Source organism: Phoca vitulina, unplaced genomic scaffold (assembly GCF_004348235.1).
Source record: "Phoca vitulina isolate PV1807 unplaced genomic scaffold, GSC_HSeal_1.0 scaffold43, whole genome shotgun sequence".
NCBI classification, from domain to species: domain Eukaryota; kingdom Metazoa; phylum Chordata; class Mammalia; order Carnivora; family Phocidae; genus Phoca; species Phoca vitulina.
The window spans coordinates 1,986,082-2,010,096 of NW_022589746.1; the positions used below are offsets into that span (position 1 = coordinate 1,986,082).

General features: G+C 39.0%; 1 protein-coding gene across 6 annotated transcripts in view; it reads right to left on the minus strand.

Moving 5' to 3' along the window:
• TTC13 (tetratricopeptide repeat domain 13) overlaps window positions 1-24,015 on the minus strand; it is a 91,543-nt gene that overhangs the window by 24,409 nt on the left and 43,119 nt on the right. For 5 of the 6 annotated variants that reach the window (XM_032430278.1, XM_032430277.1, XM_032430273.1 and 2 more), the window contains 4 exons: window positions 22,646-22,728; window positions 14,375-14,516; window positions 13,922-14,096; window positions 11,539-11,695 (listed from right to left, as the gene is read on the minus strand). In XM_032430278.1, coding sequence (XP_032286169.1) covers window positions 11,539-11,695; window positions 13,922-14,096; window positions 14,375-14,516; window positions 22,646-22,728 — 557 coding nt within the window. The remainder of the gene's footprint in view (window positions 1-11,538; window positions 11,696-13,921; window positions 14,097-14,374; window positions 14,517-22,645; window positions 22,729-24,015) is intronic. The other variant, XM_032430276.1, reaches the window with a different exon arrangement.

A 24,015-nucleotide genomic window follows, 5' to 3' on the forward strand; every position in this document is an offset into this window, starting at 1 on the left:
ATTTATTTATTTACTTACTGCTCCTGATTTTAATGTGATTATATCTAACACTTCATTAATTAAAATGATGTTTGCTACAGGTTTCCAATAGTTAACCATTTATCAGGCTGAGGAAACACAGCAGTCCTCGCCTCCCATCCACTCTTCACTTTTTGCAGTTTCAGTTACCTGGGGTGCTCTGCAGTCCAAAAATATTAAATAAAAAATTCCAGAAATAAACAATAAGTTTTAAATTGCGTATAGCTTTTATTATGTATATTGCTGTAATTGTTCTTTTTTTTTTTTAAGATTTTATTTATTTATTTGACAGAGAGAGAGAGACAGCTAGACAGGGAACACAAGCAGGGGGAGTGGGAGAGGGAGAAGCAGGCTCCCGGCTGAGCAGGGAGCCCGATGCGGGGCTCGATCCCAGGACCCTGGGATTACGACCTGAGCCGAAGGCAGATGCTTAACAACTGAGCCACCCAGGCGCCCCTCTATTTTATTATTAGTTCCCATTGTTAATCTCTTACTGTGCCTACTTTATAAGTCACACTTTATCACCAGTATATATGTACGGGAAAAGACGTGGTACAGCTCGCCCAAACAGTGCCGGTGTTGGAAGCATGGGATGCTGACCTCCACTGCCCTGCAGTTGAAAATCCGTGTGTAACTCTTGATTCCCCCAAAACTTAACTACTAACAGCCTACTGTTGACTGGAAGCTTAACAATAACAAAAACAGTTGATTAACACATACTTTGTATGTTGTATGTATTGTACAAGGTGTTCTTACAATAAACTAAGCTAGAGAAAAGAAAACATTACGAAAATCATAGGAAGAGAAAATACATTTATAATACTCTATGGTATTTACCAAAAAAAATCCACATAAAAGTGGATCTGTGCAGTTCAAACCCACGTTGTTCAAGGGTCAACTGTACTCATAGGGTTCGGTACTATCAACAGTCTCAGGCATCCACTGGGGGTCTTGAGACATATCCCCCACACATAAGGGGGGACTATTGTACTTTGGCCTTCCAGTTTGCTAAGAGTTTTAAAGTATAAATTGTTATTTTTTTTCTACTTGTTTTTCTGTATCTGTTGGAATAATTAATGTGGTTTTTCTCCTTTAATCTACCAACTGGCAATTATATTTATACATTTTCTGAAGTTAGATCACCTTTTTATTCCTAGGAAAAACCCAATTTGGTATGATATTATCTTTCTTATATACAGATGAATTTGGATTTTGTTTAGAATTCTTAATCCACACTTAAGAGTAAGAATGGCCTCTAATTTTCCTTTCATGTGCAATCTTTATCAGCTTTGGTATCATTGTTATACTGGCCTTACAAAATGATTTAGAAATATTACCTTCTATTCTCCTGAAATTTTGACAGAACACTTCTGTGATACAATTTGGGCTTGGTGATTTTGGGGTATGTGTGTGTGTGTGTGTGTGTGTGTGTGTGTTGTGTGTGTGTAAGTGGGGATATTTTTAAATACCAATTCAATATCTTTAATAATCATAGAACTATTCAGGCTTTTTACTTCTTCTCAAGTCAGTTTGATAAATTATGATTTTCTAGGAATTAGTCCATTTATTTTTTTTAAAGATTTTATTTATTTATTTCACAGAGAGAGAGAGACAGCACAATCAGGGAGAGTGGCAGGTAGATGGAGAAGCAGGCTCCCCGCTGAGCAAGGAGCCTGATGTGGGGGCTCCATCCCAGAACCCTGGGATCATGACCTGAGCCGAAGGCAGACTCTTAACCAACTGAGCCACCAAGGCGCCCCAGTCTATTTATTTTTTTGTGTTTAAATTTATTTGCATGCAAATTTTCATGGCATTCTGAGCATTTTAATATCTGTCCATCTGGGGTTATATCTCTTTTTAGCATTTCTAATAGTTTGAGCCTTTTAGTTACTTTCATTAAAAAAAAAAAATCAATCTCACCAGAAATTTTATATTAGTAAAAAAAGACAAAAGTTTGACTTTGAAGAAAGTCTGTTTTATCTTTAATTTTCATTAATTTCTCTCTTCGGCCTTATTTTCCCTCCTTTCTGCTTTCTTTGTTGTTTTTCCTACTCCTTAATTTTTATACCTACCTATTGACTTTTTTTCTAGTATAACATTTAAAGACATTAATGGGACGCCTGGGTGGCTCAGTCGGTTAAGCGGCCGCCTTCGGCTCAGGTCATGATCCCAGGGTCCTGGGATCGAGTCCCACATCAGGCTCCTTGCTCGGCAGGGAGCCTGCTTCTCCCTCTGCCTGCTTCTCCCCCTGCTTGTGTTCTGTCTCTCTCTCTGACAAATAAATAAATAAAATCTTAAAAAAGAAAAAATAAAGACATTAATGTTTCTTACAATATTGATCTCACTGTATTCCACAAGTGTTGGTATGTGGAGTTTTCATCTTTTTTCATTTTTAAAGCATATTCAAATTTCCACTGTAGATTTCATCTTTAATCCACATTTTAATTATGTCTGCTTTCTAATTTCCAAATAAGGAGGATTTTTTTTCCTTATATGTATGTTTAATTATACTGTGGTCAATTATGACACCACTTATTTGAAATGTATTTAAATATGCATAGTAAGTGGTCAGCCTTTATAAATGACCTAAGTGTACTTGAAAAGAATATGTATTCTTTGATTATTGGGTACACAGTTCTATAGTAAACTATAAGTTTGTTAATTATGTTGTTCTAATAGTCTAAATCCTTACTAGTTTTTGGTGTTTGACTTACCAAAAATTAGAATCTCTCATTAGGATACTGAATTTATTGATTTCTGTGTATTTCTATCAATTTTTAAAGTTACTTTTATTAGGTGTATATAAGTTTAGATTTATATCTTTCTGGTGATTTGAATTTCTGTCCTTATGTAGTAATAATCTTTGTTACCAGTAATTTAAAAAAATTTTAGGGGCGCTCAGTCAGAGCATCTGACTCTTGGTTTCAGCTCAGATCATGATCTCAAGTTGTGAGATTGAGCTGTCGGGCTCTGCAAGAGCGGAGTCTACTTGAAATTCTCTTCCTATCTCCCTCTGCCCCTCCACCCGCTCACACACACTCTCTAAAATAAATAAATCTTAAAAAAAAAAAATAGGGGTACCTGGGTGGCTCAGTTGGTCAAGCATCTGTCTTTGGCTCAGGTCATGATCCTGGGGTCCTGGGATCAAGTCCCATGTCGGGCTCCCTGCTCAGTGGGGAGCCTGCTTCTCCCTCTCCCTTGCCCCTCCCCACTGTTCATACTCTCTCTTGCTCAATCTCTCAAATAAACCTTTAAAAAATAAAATTAAAATTAATTTAATAATTTTAAATCTATTAATATTGGAGGAGCAAGATGGCAGAGGAGTAGGAGACCTAAATTTGGTCCTCTCTCAGGAATTCAGCTAGATAGTTATCAAGCCATTCTGAACACCTACAAACTCAACAGGAGATCGAAGAAAATAATAGCAGCAATTCTATGAACAGAAAAGCGATCACTTTCTGAAAGTCAGATTCTATCCCTTCATTGTACTTAACCTTATTTTTTGTATATTTATAAGTTTTTCTTTCTTTAAAATTTTGGGATACAGTTTCTTCTAACAGACCAAAATATACCCTAAATCTAGTGTATGGCTTTGTTCTACTCTCTCGCCTGATCACATTCTCTTTTTTTCTTCTTCTTTCTTTTTTCAACCAACTTCTCATCTTATCAATTCCTTTTTTAAAATCTTTTTTAATTTTCATCTTTACAGTCATATTCCATCCCTTCATCAGATTTACCCTTATTTTTTTTTAAAGATTTTATTTATTTATTTTGACAGAGGGAGACACAGCGAAAGAGGGAACACAAGCGGAGGGAGTGGGAGAGGGAGAAGCAGGCTCTCCACTGAGCAGGGAGCCTTATGTGGGGCTCGATCCCAGGGCCCTGGGATCATGACCTGAGCCGAAGGCAGACGCTTTATGACTGAGTCACCCAGGCGCCCCTACCCTTATTTTTGTATACATAAAAGTTTTTCTTTCTTTAAAATTTTGGGAGGCAGTTTCTTCTAACAGACCAAAATACACCCAAAATCTAGTGTGTGGCTCTCTTCTATTCACCAGCCTGATCATATTCTTTTTTTTTTTTTCCTTTCTTCTCCCCCCCAGTTTTGGGTCCCATCTGATTTGTTCAGTGTATATTTTTCTGGGGTCGTTGTTACCCTTTTAGCATTTTGTTCTCTCATTCATCTATTCTTCTCTGGAAAAAATGACAAAATGGAAAAACTCACTTCAAAAAAAAGAGCAAGAGGCAGTACTGACTGCCAGGGACCTAATCAATACGGACATTAGTAAGATGTCAGAACTTGAGTTCAGAATGATGATTATAAATACACAAGCTGGGCTTGAAAAAAGCATAGAAGGTACTAGAGAATCCCTTTCTGGAGAAATAAAAGAACTAAAATCTAACCAAGTTGAAATCAAAAAGGCTATTAATGAGGTGCAATCAAAAATGGAGGCTCTAACTGCTAGGATAAATGAGGAAGAAGAGAGAATTAGTGATACAGAAGACCAAATGATGGAGAATCAAGAAGCTGAGAAAAAGAGAGATAAACTACTGGATCACGATGGGAGAAATCGAGAGATAAGTGATACTGTAAGACAAAACAATATTAGAATAATTGGGATCCCAGAAGAAGAAGAAAGACAGAGAGGGGCAGAAGGTATACTGGAGCAAATTATAGCAGAAAACTTCCCTAATTTGGGGAAGGAAACAGGCATCAAAATCCAGGAGGCAAAGAGAACCCCCTCAAAATCAATAAAAACAGGTCAACACCCCGACATCTAATAGTAAAACTTACAAGTCTCAGAGACAAAGAGATAATCCTGAAAGCAGCTCGAGACAAGAGGTCTGTAACCTACAACAGTAGAAACATTAGATTGGCAGCAGACCTATCCACAGAGACCTGGCAGGCCAGAAAGGACTGGCATGATATATTCAGGGCACTAAACGAGAAAAATATGCAGCCCAGAATACTATATCCAGCTAGGCTGTCACTGAAAATAGAAGGAGAGATAAAAAGTTTCCAGGACAAACAAAAACTAAAAGAATTGGCGAATGCCAAACCAACCCTACAAGAAATATTGAAAGGGGTCCTCTAAGCAAAGAGAGAGCCTAAAAGTAACATAGACCAGAAAGGAACACAGACAATATACAGTAACAGTCACCTTACAGGCAATACTATGGCACTAAATTTGTATCTTTCCATAGTTACCCTGAATGTAAATGGGCTAAATGCCCCAATCAAAAGACACAGGCTATCAGATTGGATAAAAAACAAGACCCATCGATATGCTGTCTGTAAGAGACTCATTTTAGACCCAAAGACACCTCCAGATTTAAAGTGAGGGGTGGAAAACCATTTACCATGCTAATGGACATCAAAAGAAAGCTGGGGTGGCAATCCTTATATCAGACAAATTAGATTTTAAACCGAAGACTATAATAAGAGATGAGGAAAGACACTATATCATACTTAAAGGGTCTATCCAACAAGAAGACCTAATAATTTTAAATATCTATGCCCCTAACATGGGAGCAGCCAATTATATAAGCCAATTAATAACAAAATCAAAGAAACACATCAACAATAATACAATAATAGTAGGGGACTTTAACACCCACCTCATTGAAAGGGACAGATCACCTAAGCAAAAGATCAACAAGGAAATAAAGGCTTTAAATGACACACTGGACCAGATGGACTTCACAGATATACTCAGAACATTCCATCCCAAAGCAACAGAATACACATTCTTCTCTAGAGCACATGGAACATTCTCCAGAATAGATCACATCCTGGGTCACAAATCAGGTCTCAACCAGTACTAAAAGATTGGGATCATTCCCTGCCTATTTTCGGACCACAATGCTTTGAAACTAGAACTCCAATCAAAAGAGGAAAGTTGGAAAGAACCCAAATACATGGAGGCTAAAGAACATCCTACTAAAGAATGAATTGGTCAACCAGGAAATTAAAGAAGAATTTTTAAAAATCATGCAAACAAATGAAAATAAAAACACAACTGTTCAAAATCTTTGGGATGCAGCAAAGAGGTAAGTATATACCAATACAAGCCTTTCTCAAGAAACAAGAAAGGTCTCAAAATACACAACCTAACCCTACACCTAAAGGAGCTGGAGAAAGAACAGCAAATAAAGGCTAAACCCAGCAGGAGAAGAGAAATAATAAAGATCAGAGCAGAAATCAATGAAATAGAAACCAAAAGAACAGTAGAACAGATCAACGAAACTAGGAGCTGGTTCTTTGAAAGAATTAATAAGATTAATAAACCCCTGGCCAAACTTATTAAAAAGAAAAGAGAAAGGACCCAAATAAATAAAATCATGAATGAAAGATGAGAGATCAGAACCAACACCAAAGAAATACAAACAATTATAAGAACATATTATGAGCAACTATATGCCAGCAAATTAGACGACCTGGAAGAAATGGATGCATTCCTAGAGACGTATAAACTACCAAAACTGAACCAAGAAGAAACAGAAAACCTGAACAGACCCATAACCAGTAAGGAAACTGAAGCAGTCATCAAAAATCTCCCAACAAACAAGAGCCCAGGGCCAGCTGGCTTCCCAGGGGAATTCTACCAAACATTTAAAGAAGAATGAATACCTTTTCTTCTGAAACTGTTCCAAAAAATAGAAATGGAAGGAAAACTTCCTAAGTCATTGTATGAGGCCAGCATTACCTTGATCCCAAACCCAGACAAATACCCCATCAAAAGGGAGAATTACAAACCAATATCCCTGATGAACATGGATGCAAAAATTCTCACCAAAATACTAGCCAATAGGATCCAACAGTACATTAAAAGGATTATTCACCATGACCAAGTAGGATTTATTCCTGGGCTGCAAGGTTGGTTCAACATCCACAAATCAATGTGATACAATACATTAATAAAAGAAAGAACAAGAACCATATGATACTCTCCGCAGATGCAGAAAAAGCATTTGACAAAGTACAGCATCCTTTCTTGATTAAAACTCTTCACAGTGTAGGGATAGAGGGTACATACCTCAATATCATAAAAGCCATCTATGAAAAACCCACAGCGAATATCATTCTCTATGGGGAAAAACTGAGAGCTTTTCCCCTAAGGTCAGGAACATGGCAGGGATGTCTACTATTATCACTGCTATTCAACATAGTACTAGAAGTCCTAGCCTCAGCAATCAGACAACAGAAAGAAATAAAAGGCATCCGAATTGGCAAAGAAGAAACCAAACTCTCACTCTTGCAAATGATATGATACTTTATGTGGAAAACCCAAAAGACTCCACCCCAAAACTGCTACAACTCATACAGGAATTCAGTAAAGTGGCAGGATATAAAATCAACCCACTAAAGTCAGTGGCATTTCTATACATCAACAACAAGATAGAAGAAAGAGAAATTAAGGAGTTGATCTCATTTACAATTGCACCCAAAACCATAAGATACCTAGGAATAAATCTAACCAAAGTGGCAAGGAATCTGTACTCAGAAAACTATAGAGTAACTCATGAAAGAAATTGAGGAAGACACGAAGAAATGAAAAAATGTTCCATGCTCATGGATCGGAAGAACAAATATTGTGAAGATGTCAATGCTACCTAGAGCAATCTACACATTTAATGCAATCCCTATCAAAATACCATCAACTTTTCCCAAAGAAATGGAACAAATAATCCTAAAATTTGTATGGAACCAGAAAAGAACCCGAATAGCCAGAGGAATGTTGAAAAGGAAAAGCAAAGCTGGCGGCATCACAATTCTGGACTTCAAGCTCTATTACAAAGCTGTCATCATCAAAACAGTATGGTACTGGCACAAAAACAGACACATAGATCAATGGAACAGAATAGAGAGCCCAGATATGGACCCTCAACTCTGTGGTCAACTAATCTTCGACAAAGCAGGAAAAAACATGCAATGGAAAAAAGACAGTCTCTTCAACAAATGGTGTTGGGAAAATTGGACAGCCACATGCAGAAGAATGAAACTGGACCATTTCCTTACACCACACACAACAATAGACTCAAAATGGATGAAAGACCTAAATGTGAGACAGGAATCCATCAAAATCCGAGAGGAGAACACAGGCAGCAACCTCCTCGACCTCAGCCGCAGCAACTTCTTCCTAGAAACATCACCAATGGCAAGGGAAGCAAGGGCAAAAATGAGCTATTGGGACTTCATCAAGATAAAAAGCTTTTGCACAGTAAAGGAAATAGTCAACAAAACCAAAACACAACCGACAGAATGGGAGAAGGTATTTGCAAATGACATATCAGATAAAGGGCTAGTATCCAAAATCTATAAAGAACTTCTTAAACTCAACACCCAAAGAACAAATGATCCAATCAAGAAATGGGCAGAAGACATGAACAGACATTTCTGCAAAGAAGACATCCAAATGGCCTACAGATACATGAAAAAGTGCTCAACATCACTTGGCATCATGGAAATACAAATCAAAACCTCAATGAGATACCACCTCACACCAGTCAGAATGGCTAAAATTAACAAGTCAGGAAACGACAGATGTTGGCGAGGATGTGGAGAAAGGGGAACCCTCCTACACTGTTGGTGGGAATGCAAGCTGGTGCAGCCACTCTAGAAAACAGTATGGAGGTTGAAAATAGAGCTACCCTATGACCCAGCAATTGCACTACTGGGTACTTACCCCAAGATACAAATGTAGTGATCCGATGGGGCACGTGCACCCCAATGTTTATAGCAGCAATGTCCACAATAGCCAAACTATGGAAAGAGCCTAGATGTCGATCAACAGATGAATGGATGAAGAAGCTGTGGTACACACACACACACACACACACACACACACACACACACAGGAATATTATGCAGCCATCAAAAAAATGAAATCTTGCCATTTGCAACGACATAGATGGAAGTAGAGGGTGTTATGCTAAGCGAAATAAGTCAATCAGAGAAGGACAATTATCATATGATCTCACTGATATGAGGAATTTGAGAAACAAGACAGAGGATCATAGGGGAAGGGAGGGAAAAATGAAACAAGATGAAACCAGAGAGGGAGACCAACCTAAAGAGACTCTTAATCTCAGAAAACAAACTGAGGTTTGCTGGAGTGGAGGGGGGTGGGAGGGATGGGGTGGCTGGGTGATGGACATTGGGGAGCGTATGTGCTATGGTGAGCGCTGTGAATTGTGTAAGACTGAAGAATCACAGACCTGTACCCCTGAAACAAATAATACATTATATGTTAATAAAAAAATAATAAAAATAAATAAATCTATTAATATTAATACCTACATCAGGATTCTTTTAGTGTTTCCCAAGTAGAACTTTTTCCATACCTTTACTTTCAATTTTTGTGTCCTTATGCATTACATGCCCCTTGTAAAAAGCATTTAACTGGATTTTTAAAACATTCCAATCTAACTATGTCTGTCTTTTGACATTTAGTCCACTTAGATATATTGTCATTATTAGTATGTCTGGATTATTTCAACCTATTCTTATTTTTTTTTCTTTTTATTTGTACCACTTTTTTAATGCCTCCCTTCCAGTCCCCCCTTTTCTGGTTGATTTTAGATTTAACTTTTTCGTTTTGTTTTGTTTTTACTTTGCTACTAATATAGAAGCTATACACTTTGTTTCTAACTTTTAGTACTCACCGTAGGTATTTTAAATATTTATGTATAACTTAAAGCTTTAACATAATATTTAACCCATATTCCCTTAGAATACTTAATTCTTCTTGCTATCTCTCAACTTACTTTTTATTGTGCCCAGTATTTTATTTGTCCTTTTTATAAAGCCCCCAATCAGATATTATTTTATATAGACAATGCTCATTTAGACTTACCAATTTCTCATGCTTACCATTTTTCTTTTCTCATTATTCCTTCTTGTATCTCAAATATTGCCTGAGATCAATTGCCTTTTTCTTTAATTACATGCCTTAGAAGTTTCGTTAGTGAATGGCAGGTGGTGGTTCAGTTTTTTATTATCTGAATATATATTTATTTGGTCTTTATTCATAAAAGATAGTTTTGTTGGGTATAGAATTCTAGGTTGAAAGTTAGTTTTCCTTTCAGCACTTTGCCATTTTGATGTTGAGAGGCTTACAGTCAGTCCAATTATTGACCTTAAGTAGGTGATAAGATTTTTTTTCTATTTAAAAAATTTTTTCTCCTTATGTGTTCTCCTGTTACTTAAGATGTGTCTGGATTTGCCATTTATCTTGCTTTTTTAAAAAATCTGTAGATCTAGGTTTCCTTAATTCTGGGAAATTGTTAGCCACTAGGTCTTCAAAAATTGCCTCTCCTCCATTCTCTCCTCCCAAGAATTCATCTTGATATATGCTAGACATTCTTATTATCTTCCACATCTTCTATCTCTCATGTTTTCTAATGCCTGGATTCTCTGTGCTACATTCTAGATAATTCCTAATGCTCTATCTTCCACTTCTGCAATTTTCTCTGTTATGTCTAATTTGCTGTTTAGCTTACATACTGAATTCTTTATTTCAATGATTATATTTTCTATTCCTAAAGCTTCCAATTTATTTTTAATCTGCCTGGTCATTTTTAATAATCTCTTATTTCTTGCTCATGTTTGTGATTTCTTCATAGTTTCTTTAAACATTTCATTTGGAGTTAGAGAGTGTATTCAACAATTCCAATATCTGAAGTCCTTGAGAGTTTAAATCTGTTGTTTGGTATTTCTGTTGATTTTCACATATGATTTTGGTGATCTTGGTTTTTGATTCTCATACTAATGATCTTAATCTGTGGGAATACTTGGACCCCCAAACTGGCACTACTATCTTCTCAGGCAGGATCTGTATTTGCTCTTGTTGAGATCCTGTGAATATGGTCCTCCAATATGGAACCACTTTAGCTCCTTAAAAAAGCTCAGCAAACCCATCTCGCTTATGCCTCAAGGCATTCCATTGCACTGGCTGTTAAATGCCCTCACCTCCAGGACACTTTCTTCCTTTCAAATGTGCCTATCATTCACCACTCTAGTTTGAATCTGTCCCCTGCTTTTCTTTCTTTTAGAGAGTGAGGGGATTGATCTTTGCAGATTTTTCTTAATTTTTAAGGCATTGCTAGACTCCCAGGAATTTCTAACCTAGATCTAATTGTTTTGTAATCAGATAGCCCTTTAGTCATAATGCAACAGTAGTTGGCCAGCACTGTAATTTCAAATTTTTGGTTTTGAGTAATTTGTTTTAAAAGTAAATGGTAATAGTAATGTATATCAACAACTGCCAATAAGTACATCTGAAGTTTGAAGGTTGCATAAAATTAGCAGGAAGATCGGGCTAGAAGTAAAGGTGATATCCAAAGGTAAGTTTCAATGTACCTTATAAACTAAAAGAAATATCTGCAGACATACCAAATCCAAAAATAAATTCCTCAGAAACATGGATAGGAAGCCATTTATGGAGCAAGAGTTATCAGGATGAGCTTATAGCTCAGCCTGAAAAAGCAAAAAAGGTTGTTTTCATTTAAAGCACTTACTTTATGTGGGGTTGCAACCCTGGCTGCTCTTCATAGTCTTCTATGAGGAAAGGCAGATTTTTAGCCCAGTGGTCTTTAAAGCTTCCAGGCAGATCCACGTCAATGTTATATTCCGTAAGAGGAGTATCAAGGTGTGCGTGAAGATATCGAGAATACTCTGCAGATAGGAGACGAGATCTGACACACCCAAATATTGCTAAAGAAATCTTTTTTATTGCCGGTTGCCATACAAATACTTTGTAACAAAGCGTTAATTCCAAGAATTCCAAGAACTCTAAGAATTCTAAATGGAGACTCCAAACTGTAGTAAGTCACTATTATTATATGATACAGGGTAACTCAAAATACCAAGATTGAACATAAGCCAGTCAATCTGGGTCCCACTTTAGCTAAGTTTTAATCATTTTTCCATGAACAGCACCAAAGATCTCACTTTTTAGTTGCAGAATCTGAGAAGCCAAGTTCAGTGTCAGACAGAGCCTGGTTCTCTGTCAACTGATATGAATCAACTATGTATATGATTTCATCAACTGACTAACTGCTGCTTATCTCTACAGAAGCAATGCAGAAAAATACCAGGATATGGAGTGCCCCTCCTTCAGTCTACAGCTCACATGTTCTACTAAACCAGGAAACAAGAGGAAATCATAATTTAGAGTGAGGAGCAATGCTGTCCAGTAGGCAGCCCCTAGCCACCTGGCTAGTGAACACTTAAAATATGGCCCGTGTTGGGGGTGTCTGGGTGGCTCAGTCAGTTAAGCATCCAACTCCTGGTTTTGGCTTAGGTCATGATCTCAGGGTCGTGAGATTGAGCCCCGTGTCGGGTTCCATGCTGGGCATGGAGCCTGCTTGAGATTCTTTCTCTCCCTCTCCCTCTTCTCCCGCCCCCACTGCTCGCGCTTGTGCACACACTCTCTCAAAAAAGAAAAATAAAAGTATAAAATGTAGCCAAAGTGACCGAGAAATTGTATTTTAAATTTTAATCTAATTAATCTAAATGTAAAAATTGATATTTGAGTCAATTATTAGAAAACTTCAGAATGTTTGGAACAACTCACATATATGAATCTACTCTTTGATCTTTAAATTTTATGAAACAAGACTTCAAATTAAGAATTTCCAATGAAAATTTAACATCCTGAGATGTAAGTATAAAGATGTACTATAAGTATAAAATACACATCAGATTTCAAAGACTTGGTACAAAAAAATAATGTAAGATACCTAATGATATTAATGAATAGTGTTTTCATATTAATTATATGTTGAACTGATATCATGCATATGTCAAGTCAAATAAAATGTATTATTAAAATTAATTCCACATGATTATTTTTACTTTTCTCGTGGCTACTAGAAACTTGTAACTCCAGGGCTCATAATTTTTTACAGTTGGATAGTACTGGCATGAGAGGGTTAATGATGACAAAGGAAAGAGCAGAAGAGGAAGTAAAGGTTTGTGCTCTGCATGAACAATAAAAATATTATCATGATGAGCACTGAGAATGTACAGAATTATTGAATCATTATATTGTGTGCCTCAATCAAATATAACACTAAATGTTAATTGTACTTCAATTAAAAAATCGATTTGAAACAAAACAAAACAAAAAAAAAACCAAAAAATGCCATTACATATGGCAGAGAAAAAGTGAGACTCTGACAAACCAAAGATAGCTTAAAGATTGGCTTTCTTCCTCATCCCAACTGAATGTCTCCAAAGTATGTGAGAATTGTGAAATGAAGGAATGACAGATCAAAGATACCAAGTTTACATTTAACAGTTAAAAATCTCAGAAAATGTTACTTTCCTCTGACTCCTAGGTCTCTAGACGAGATGTGATGAGACACATCGATACCCAGATGACTGTCACTTTCAGCTCAAAATAGGTTTTTCTGACTTGAGTAAAATATTTCTAACTTAAAAAAGAAAAAATATGTAGGCAGTGGCAAAGTACTGGACCAATCTTTAGAAGACAGGGGCCCAGGAACACCTGGGTGGCTGTCAGTTAAGTGTCTACCTTCAACTCAGGTCATGATCCCAGGGCCCTGGGATCGAGTCCCACATCAGGCTCCTTGCTCAGCAGTGAGCCTGCTTCTCCCTCTGCCTGCCCCTCCCCCTGCTCCTGCTCACTCTCTCTCTCTCTGACAAATAAAAAAATAAAATCTTATAAAAAATATTTAAAAAAAAATAGAAGAGGGGCCCTATCCAATCCAGGTACTGCCACTAACCAAGGCGGGGGGGTGGGGGTGGGGGCTATGATCAAGCTACCTCGTGTCTTCGAGACTCAGCTGTCTCCTACAGAACATAAGAGAGACAAGCAATATGATTTCTGCAGCTCTGAGCATTAAAATTCAATGACTGAGCCATTTTGTGACTTACCTCGGAGATATTTCACTTTCAGATACTCTGGGCTAGCTTTCTGGCCCGGGAGAGGATCATTTAGCATGACTTTAGTCTGTGCTTTTATTCCTTCATAGAACTGTCCCATGGCAACATGGCTGAGCCCTTTCATGTACTGGCACACCTCATTATAGGGCTCGAGCTGCAGACACCGCTGACGCAGAAGGAGAAAATGCTCTATTAGTATCAGTACAGTCGCGGATGAGCTTTAAGTGCTTTATTCTTCAGTCTGGAGTTGGAAAGTTTTCCCTCCAGGCTAAATCACACCAAATACATGCTCTGTAAAGTAGTCTTTAAGACATGGCAATTGTTTTCTTTCTTTTTGTTAAGGTGTAAACACTCTTCCTGGCCCTCCTCCCTATTCATCCCACTCAAGGTCACCGAAGAAAAATCCGAGAGCTGTTTCGGTGTTTCTCACTTAGGGATGCCCACCTTGAAGTTTTTCAGGGCTTCCTGCAGGCTGCCATGGTGATAAAGCATCGTTCCCCGAAGCTGCAGGGTCTGCACATGATTTTGGTTGAGCAACAGTGCCTTCTGAAAGCTCTCGGTGGCAGCTTCGAAATTGCCCAGTTCTCTAGGTATTTAACAACAGTTATGAGCACAGTGCAGAACATTTCAGTGGACACACAGAGTAAGTTAGCCTCAGGATTACAGTCCCATATGTGAATCAGATACCTTGATGTGGATGTTCTTCTCTAATTTACCATTCTACAGCTCAGCTACATCCCACTTACTTTTCCTAAACTTTACCAGATTATAGGATAACCACAAAGCCCTTGAAAGTCTTTGGGGGAAAATGAATTTATTGATTTCCAAAGGCAAGTGCTTGTTCAAATCCTTTTCCCCCATTCATGAGCTCCCACCCATAAAAAACTGTGTAAATTTTAGTATTTAGATAAAACCATACTTCTTTGGGAAAAAACAAAAAAACAACTATGTAGGTTACAATCATACACAGGGTCATCATTCAGAGGCTTAAAATTGTATATTTCTGTCACAGAAGTTACTTCACTTAAAATCTCGTAAATCATTTCATAATTTAAAATTTTTTTAAAAAGTATATTTTAGAGTTGTGATCACTTCAGAGTGGAAATAATTATTGCCAGCCTTCTTTTACATATTACATTTTTACAAATAATAAAAGCACCTTCAAAATGTCCCATGTGTCAATTTTCTGTAAATAATGAATATTTTTATATAATACAACACTCGCTTATATTTCTATAGCACTTTACTAATTACTCTGGGTGCTTTCAAATCTCTTTTCAATGTATGTCCCCAACAATTCTGTGGGACAGCAAGGATAAAGGTCATCATTTAAACCCAAGATGAACTCAAAGACACTTTCTTCAAGTTAGTGTAAGAGAGCTTCTCCAACTACCACCATCACATAAATAACCCCTTGAATTCAATCCTTCCCGAGTGAGGTGCCAACAGTTTTGAAGGGGATCTCGGTCACTGTGTCTTTTTTAACTTTCACAGAACCTTGCAAGTGAGAACCCTGAAGCTCAGGGAAGTTAAGGACACACAAGTATGAAATGGGCAATCTAGAACTAGAACCAAATCTCCTGACTCCTGAATGCTGAGCCCCTTCTTTCACACCATGCAATCTCCTTTTCGGGTCAGAGTGTAAAAATTGTTGAAAGCCAAAAGTCAGAGTAAGCTCTACTACTGGTCAGGGTAACACGTGAAGTCAGGACACCAGAGTCTAGGCACAACTTCTCACTCCTGATACAGATGCATAATAACTATATCAAAATCAATCACACTGATGATAGGGATGCAGCATAATTTTCCATCCCTTTAATCTAGGAATCTTCAAATGATCACAGTGATGTGGGAATTAACCTTACTTATCGCCTAGAAAAGCACCAGTATCTATGACTCAACAGCGTATAATGCCACTATTCAAAACAATAACCCTTGGGAGAGGGGGGAAAGATGGCGGAGGAGTAGGGGACCCTATTTCAACTGGTCCCTGGAATTGAGCTGGATATCTACCAGACCACTCTGAGCACCCACGAAACCAGCCTGAGATGTAAGAAGATCTGGACCTCTACAAACAGAATATTGCAGGCAGTTGGTTTTGAGGTACGAGGCAGGGAGCCGTGATCCTGCGGGCAGATATCAGAGGATAAACGGCAGCTGGAGGGTCCCTGGCCATGGGGATCCTACACCGCCGGTGAGCAACAGCCTCGCGCACTGCGGACGGGACACAGACTCGCAGACCGGTAGCGGCGGGGAAAGGACTCTAGGGCAGCCCCCGGGGCGGAAACCCAGAGCGGCGGGGTCGCGCTGGCAAACTGCAGCCCCCGGACGGAAACCCGGAGCGACAGGGTTGCACACGCGTGAACTGGGAGCGGCTGGCGATTTTAGAAGCACAAAGGGCAGAGACGGGCCCCGACCCGGAGGCAGGACTGGGGGCGCTGCGGAGGGGCGCATAACCCAGGACGCTGCAGTTTATAGCAGCACGGACAGAAACGGAGACAGTGTGGCCTGGAGAGCTCACTGAAGAACAGACTGCGGTCTCTCTGCTCTGAGGCAGAGGGTTGGAAACGGTCTCTTCTGCTCTGACTCGCGGAAGAGACGCGGAAAGCCGCCAGGGAAAGCCGCCAGAGAACAAAAGCCCCAAAAACTGATTCCCGCTGAGCCCATCCCCCGCCACAGGGGGGCAGGGCAACTCCGCCCAAACAGGGTTGCCTGAGTAACAGCGCGGCAGGCCCCTCCCGCAGAAGACAGGCTGGGAAAACAAGAGGCCAGCAACCCTAAGGTCCCAAGAAAACAGGTGCATCTTGCTTGGGTTCTGGTCAATAATTTGGGCTCTATACATTCCCTCAAACACCCATCAACAGAATGACTAGGAGGAGGAGCCCCCAAAATAGAAAAGACTCAGAGATTACTACTTATGCTGCAGATTTACAAATGGATACAGATATAACCAAGATGTCGGAGATGGAATTCAGGCTAGCAATTGTGAAGGCAATGGCTAGAATGGAGAAATCAATTAATGGCAACATAGAGTCTCTAAGGGCAGAAATAAAAGGTGAATTGGCAGAACTTAAAAATGCTATCAATGAGATCCAATCCAATCTAGATAATGTAACAGCTAGGGTAACTGAGGCAGAAGAGAGAATAAGCGACCTGAAAGACAATATAATAGATAAAAAGGGAAAAGAGGAGGCCAGGGAAAAACAACTCAGAATCCATGAAAATAGAATCAGAGAAATAAGTGACACCATGAAGCATTCCAATGTCAGAATAATTGGAATCCCGGAGGGAGTGGAGAGAGAGAGGACTAGAAAATGTATTTGAGCAAATCGTAGCTGAGAACTTCCCTAATCTGGGGAATGAAACAAACATTCGAGTCCTAGAGGCAGAGAGGACCCCTCCCAAGATCAAGGAAAACAGGCCAACACCCCAGCATGTAATAGTAAAACTTGCAAATCTTAGAACCAAGAAAACCATCTTAAGGGCCGTTAGGGGGAAGAGATTCCTTACGGACAGAGGGAGGAACATCAGAATAACGTCAGACCTATCCACAGAGACCTGGCAAGCCAGAAAGGCCTGGCAAGACATATTCAAGGTACTAAATGAGAAGAACATGCAGCCAAGAATACTTTATCCGGCAAGGCTGTCATTTAGAATGGATGGAGAGATGCAGAGCTTCCACGACTGGCAGAAACTGAAAGAATATGTGACCACTAAGCCGGCCCTGCAAGAAATATTAAGGGGGGGTTCTATAAAAGGAGAAAGACCCCAAGAGTGATATACAACAGAAATTTACAGGGACAATCTATAAAAACATCTTCACAGGCAACATGATGACAATTAATTCATATCTTTCAATAATCACTCTCAACGTGAATGGCCTAAACACTCCCATAAAATGGCACAGGGTTGCAGATTGGATAAAAAGACAGGACCTATCCATATGCTGTCTACAAGAGACTCATTTTGAACCTAAAGATACATCCAGACTGAAAGTGAAGGGATGGAGATCCATCTTCCATGCCAGCGGACCTCAAAAGAAAGCTGGGGTAGCAATTCTTATATCAGACAAATTAGATTTTAAACTAAAGTCTGTAATTAGAGACACAGAAGGACACTATATCATTCTTAAAGGGTCTGTCCAACAAGAAGATCTAACAGTTGTAAATATCCATGCCCGCAACATGGGAGCAGCCATCTACATAAGCCAACCTTTAACCAAAATAAAGAGTCATATTGATAACAATACGTTAATTGTAGGAGACCTCAATACTCCACTCTCAGCAATGGACAGATCATCTAAGCAGAAAATCAACAAGGAAACAAGAGCTTTGAATGATACATTGGACCAGATGGACCTCATAGATATTTACAGAACATTCCACCCTAAAACAACAGAATACTCATTCTTCTCGAGCACACATGGAACTTTCTCCAGAATAGACCACATACTGGGTCACAAATCAGGTCTCAACCGATACCAAAAGACTGAGATTATTCCCTGCATATTCTCAGACCACAATGCTTTAAAAGTGGAACTCAATCACAAGAAAAAATTTGGCAGAAATTCAAACACTTGGAAGCTAAAGACCACTCTGCTCAAGAATGTTTGGGTCAACCAGGAAATCAAAGAAGAACTTAAACAATTCATGGAAATCAATGAGAACGAAAACGCATCGGTCCAAAACCTATGGGATACTGCAAAGGCGGTCCTAAGGGGGAAATACATAGCCATCCAAGCCTCACTCAAAAAAATAGAAAAATCCCGAATTCACCAACTAACTCTACACCTTAAAGAACTAGAGAAAAAGCAACAAACGACGCCTAAGCCACGCATTAGAAGAGAAATAATTAAAATTAGAGCAGAAATCAATGAATTAGAAACCAGAAACACAGTAGATCAGATCAACGAAACTAGAAGTTGGTTCTTTGAAAGAATTAATAAGATCGATAAACCACTGGCCAGACTTATCCAAAAGAAAAAAGAAAGGACCCAAATTAATAAAATTATGAATGAAAGGGGAGAGATCACGACTAACACCAAGGAAATAGAAACAATTATTAGAAATTATTATCAGGGCGCCTGGGTGGCTCAGTCGTTAAGCGTCTGCCTTTGGCTCAGGTCATGATCCCAGGGTCCTGGGATCGAGCCCCGCATCGGGCTCCCTGCTCCGCGGGAAGCCTGTGTCTCCCTCTCCCACTCCCCCTGCTTGTGTTCCCTCTCTCGCTGTGTCTCTCTCTGTCAAATAAATAAATAAAAAATCTTAAAAAAAAAAAAAGAAAGAAATTATTATCAACAACTATATGCCAATAAACTGAGCAATCTGGATGAAATGGAGGCCTTCCTGGAAACCTATAAGCTGCCAAGACTGAAACAGGAAGAAACTGACAACCTGAATAGGCCAATAACCAGTAACAAGATTGAAGCAGTGATCAAAAACCTCCCAAAAAACAAGAGTCCAGGGCCTGATGGATTCCGTGGAGAATTCTACCAAACATTCAAAGAAGAAATAATACCTATTCTACTGAAGCTGTTTCAAAAAATAGAAACAGAAGGAAAACTTCCAAACTCATTCTATGAGGCCAGCATTACCTTAATCCCCAAACCAGGCAAAGACCCCATCAAAAAGGAGAATTTCAGACCAATATCCCTGATGAATATGGATTCCAACATCCTCAACAAAATCCTAGCTAATAGGATCCAACAATACATTAAAAGGATCATCCACCACGACCAAGTGGGATTTATCCCCGGGATGCAAGGGTGGTTCAACGTTCGCAAATCAATCAATGTGATAGAACACATTAATAAGAGGAGGGAGAAGAACCATATGGTCCTCTCAATTGATGCAGAAAAAGCATTTGACAAAATACAACATCCTTTCCTGATTAAAACTCTCCAGAGTATAGAGATAGAGGGAACATTCCTCAAGCTCATAAAATCCATCTATGAAAAACCCACAGCGAATATCATCCTCAATGGGGAAAAGCTGAGAGCCTTTCCCTTAAGATCAGGAACACGTCAAGGGTGCCCACACTCACCACTGTTGTTCAACATAGTACTAGAAGTCCTAGCAACAGCAATCAGACAACAAAAAGAAATAAAATGTATTCAAATTGGCAAAGAAGAAGTCAAACTCTCTCTTTTCGCAGACGACATGATACTTTATGTGGAAAACCCAAAAGACTCCACCCCCAAATTACTAGAATTCATCCAGCAATTCAGTAATGTGGCAGGATACAAAATCAATGCACAGAAATCAGTTGCTTTCTTATACACTAACAACGCAACTGTAGAAAGAGAAATTAGAGAAACGATTCCATTTACAATAGCACCAAAAACCATAAGATACCTCGGAATAAACTTAACCAAAGAGGTAAAGGATCTATACTCTAGGAACTACAAAACACTCATGAAAGAAATTGAAGAAGACACAAAAAGATGGAAAAATATTCCATGCTCATGGATCGGAAGAATAAACATTGTTAAAATGTCTATGCTACCCAGAGCAATCTATACCTTCAATGCCATCCTGATCAAAATTCCAATGACATTTTTCAAAGTGCTGGAACAAACAATCCTAAAATTTGTATGGAATCAGAAAAGACCCCGAATCGCCAAGGAAATGTTGAACAAGAAAAACAAAGCTGGGGGCATCACGTTGCCCGATTTCAAGCTATATTACAAAGCTGTGATCACCAAGACAGCATGGTACTGGCACAAAAACAGACATATAGACCAATGGAACAGAATAGAGAACCCAGGTATGGACCCTCAACTCTATGGTCAAATAATCTTTGACAAAGCAGGAAAAAACATGCAATGGAAAAAAGACAGTCTCTTCAATAAATGGTGCTGGGAAAATTGGACAGCCCCATGCAGAAGAATGAAACTCGACCATTCTCTAACACCATTCACAAAGATAAACTCAAAGTGGATGAAAGACCTCAATGTGAGACAGGAATCCATCCAAATCCTAGAGGAGAACATAGGCAGTAACCTCTTTGACATCGGCCACAGCAACTTCTTTCAACATACATCTCCAAAAGCTAGTGAAACAAAAGCAAAAATGAACTTTTGGGACTTCATCAAGATAAAAAGCTTCTGCCCAGCAAAGGAAACAGTCAACAAAACAAAGAGGCAACCCACAGAATGGGAGATTTTTGCAAATGAAACTACAGATAAAGGGCTGGTATCCAAGATCTATAAAGAACTTCTCAAACTCAACACCCAGAAAACAAATAATCAAGTCAAAAAGTGGGCAGAAGATATGAACAGACACTTCTCTGAAGAAGACATACAAATGGGGCGCCTGGGTGGCTCAGTCGGTTAAGCGACTGCCTTCGGCTCAGGTCATGATCCTGGAGTCCCGGGATCGAGTCCCACATCGGGCTCCCTGCTCGGCGGGGAGTCTGCTTCTCCCTCTGACCCTCCTCCCTCTCGTGCTGTCTCTCATTCTCTCTCTCGCAAATAAATAAATAAAAATCTTTAAAAAAAAAAAAAAAAGACATACAAATGGCTAACAGACACATGAAAAAATGTTCATCATCATTAGCCATCAGGGAAATCCAAATCAAAACCACATTGAGATACCACCTTACACCAGTCAGAATGGCCAAAATGGACAGGGAAAGAAACAACAAATGTTGGAGAGGTTGTGGAGAAAGGGGAACCGTCTTACACTATTGGTGGGAATGCAAGTTGGTACAGCCACTTTGGAAAACAGTGTGGAGGTGCCTCAAAAATTTAAAAATAGAGCTACCCTATGACCCAGCAATTGCACTACTGGGTATTTACCCCAAAGACACAGATGTAGTGAAAAGAAGGACCCATATGCACCCCAATGTTCATAGCAGCGATGTCCGCAATAGCCAAACTGTGGAAAGAGCCGAGATGCCCTTCAACAGATGAATGGATAAAGAAGATGTGGTCCATATATACAATGGAATATTACTCAGCCATCAGAAAAGATGAATACCCAACTTTTACATCAACATGGATGGGACTGGAGGAGATGATGCTAAGTGAAATAAGTCAAGCACAGAAAGTCAATTATCATATGGTTTCACTTATTTGTGGAACATAAGGAATAGCATGGAGGACGTTAGGAGAAGGAAGGGAAAAATGGGGCGGGGGGAATTGGAGGGAGAGATGAACCATGAGAGACTATGGACTCTGAGAAACAAACAGGGTTTTAGAGGGGAGGGGGGAGGGGGGATTGGTTAGCCCCGTGATGGGTATTAAGGAGGGCATGTACTGCATGGAGCACTGGGTGTTATACGAAAACAATGGATCGTGGATCACCACATCAAAAACCAATGATGTATTGTATGGTGACTAACATAACATAATAAAATTGCATGTAGCTGTTCAAAAAAAAAAAAACAATAACCCTTGAAGAACTAACATTTTCGAGACCAATATATATGAAGCAAAGCTGTAATAAAGAGGTAATAATATGTAGCATGATATCATCTGACACATGGTTCTTTCTGTAATAAAGAGGTAATAATATATATCATGATATCATCTGACACATGATTCTTTCTATATTCCTTCTGGAATATAGCTTATAAATGCCTATGTGATTTAGAATGACAATCTCTTTTGGTTAAGGAATGTAATTTCTTTTAAAATATCACTACTATGTGAGGCTCTCTTGTCTCCCCACTGTATGCCCTCCCTCCCACCCCGACTACTATTGCTTTTCTTACCTATAGGCCTGTCCCAGACTTTTATACGCATCAATAAAATCAACTTTTTGCTTCAAGGCTTCTTTGAAGGATTCAATAGCTTCCTGAAAAAAGTATATAGAAAATTATGTCATTTGCATAACCGTTAAAATAGAGTTTCACTTAAATCACTAAAGGACTTAAAAATATATTACACATGTCTCGGAGTGATTTTTTTTTAATATGAGGACTTAAAAAAAAGAGAGGTAGAGAGTATGACAAACTATGAGTCAGGAGGATTTAATTTCAACAGTAAACAAATGCACTGCTATGAATAATAACAGAGCCGTAAAAGTTTCCCCCTTTAAGAATGGGATAACGGCTCCTCACTACCTATTTCATTAGGGCTTTGATTATTAACGATATCAGCTTCGTGTCAACATCATTTCTTTAATTAATAAAGGCCTTGCGGAATAAAAGTCAGCTTACTAGCTGTGCAAAGTATAATCTTAAATGACCATAACTAGCAGCTCTTAAACTGAACCACTCAAGAGACAAAAAAGCAAGCCCAGCGTGACGTTGTTCATAAAAAAAGCAACAGGGCTCCAGACTGACTGGGAATCAGAAGGATTCCCATGATCTACAGGAAAAAGAAATAGCAAAACAAAATAAAACAGAAACCTTGAGTTGGGGGCGTTTGGGGCATAGCTTCTGCCGGCAGCGGAGAAGGGGGCACAGGTGAGGAGTCCTTAGGGAACACACAGCGCACCTGGCCACTGTGGAATCCTCTGGAAACTGTTAATAAAATGTACCATTCTGCTTCACAATAAACATTCCCATCTTAAACTGTATTCAATGTACTTTCCATTATGACTTGACTATTTACTGTGATAAAAAATTATGAAGACATTTCACACATTTTCCAAGGAAAAGACGTGTCTTAAGTTAGCGGCTACGAAGTATCATGATCTCTAATGGCTTTAATGAGAAAGACTAAAATGTCTGTGTATTTCACACCTAATTAGATAATTCATAGCAAAAAAACTACTAAAGATGTCATATGCCTTGCACATGGTAGGCACTCAATAAATATTTAATGATTTTGTAGGCACATAATCCTAATTCTTTTCAGAAAATCATCCATTCCCTGCTTCTTGACTTTCTCTGTAGGGGGCAGCAGGGTCAGAGGAGCTGGCTTTCAAACTCTTCTAAGGCAACAATGGGGACAACCACCTGCTCTTTAAGGAGTCCCACATTCTGTTTGGTAGAAGGACGAGAATGGATAAATTTTAATACTGCAGAAATGTTGAAGACTACTCCTCATTAGGCTTCTGGCCCTGGTATAGTCTTGATCTTTTGGGAGTACTACAACTATATTTTTAATCCAACAAACATGTATTGAGCGCCTACTA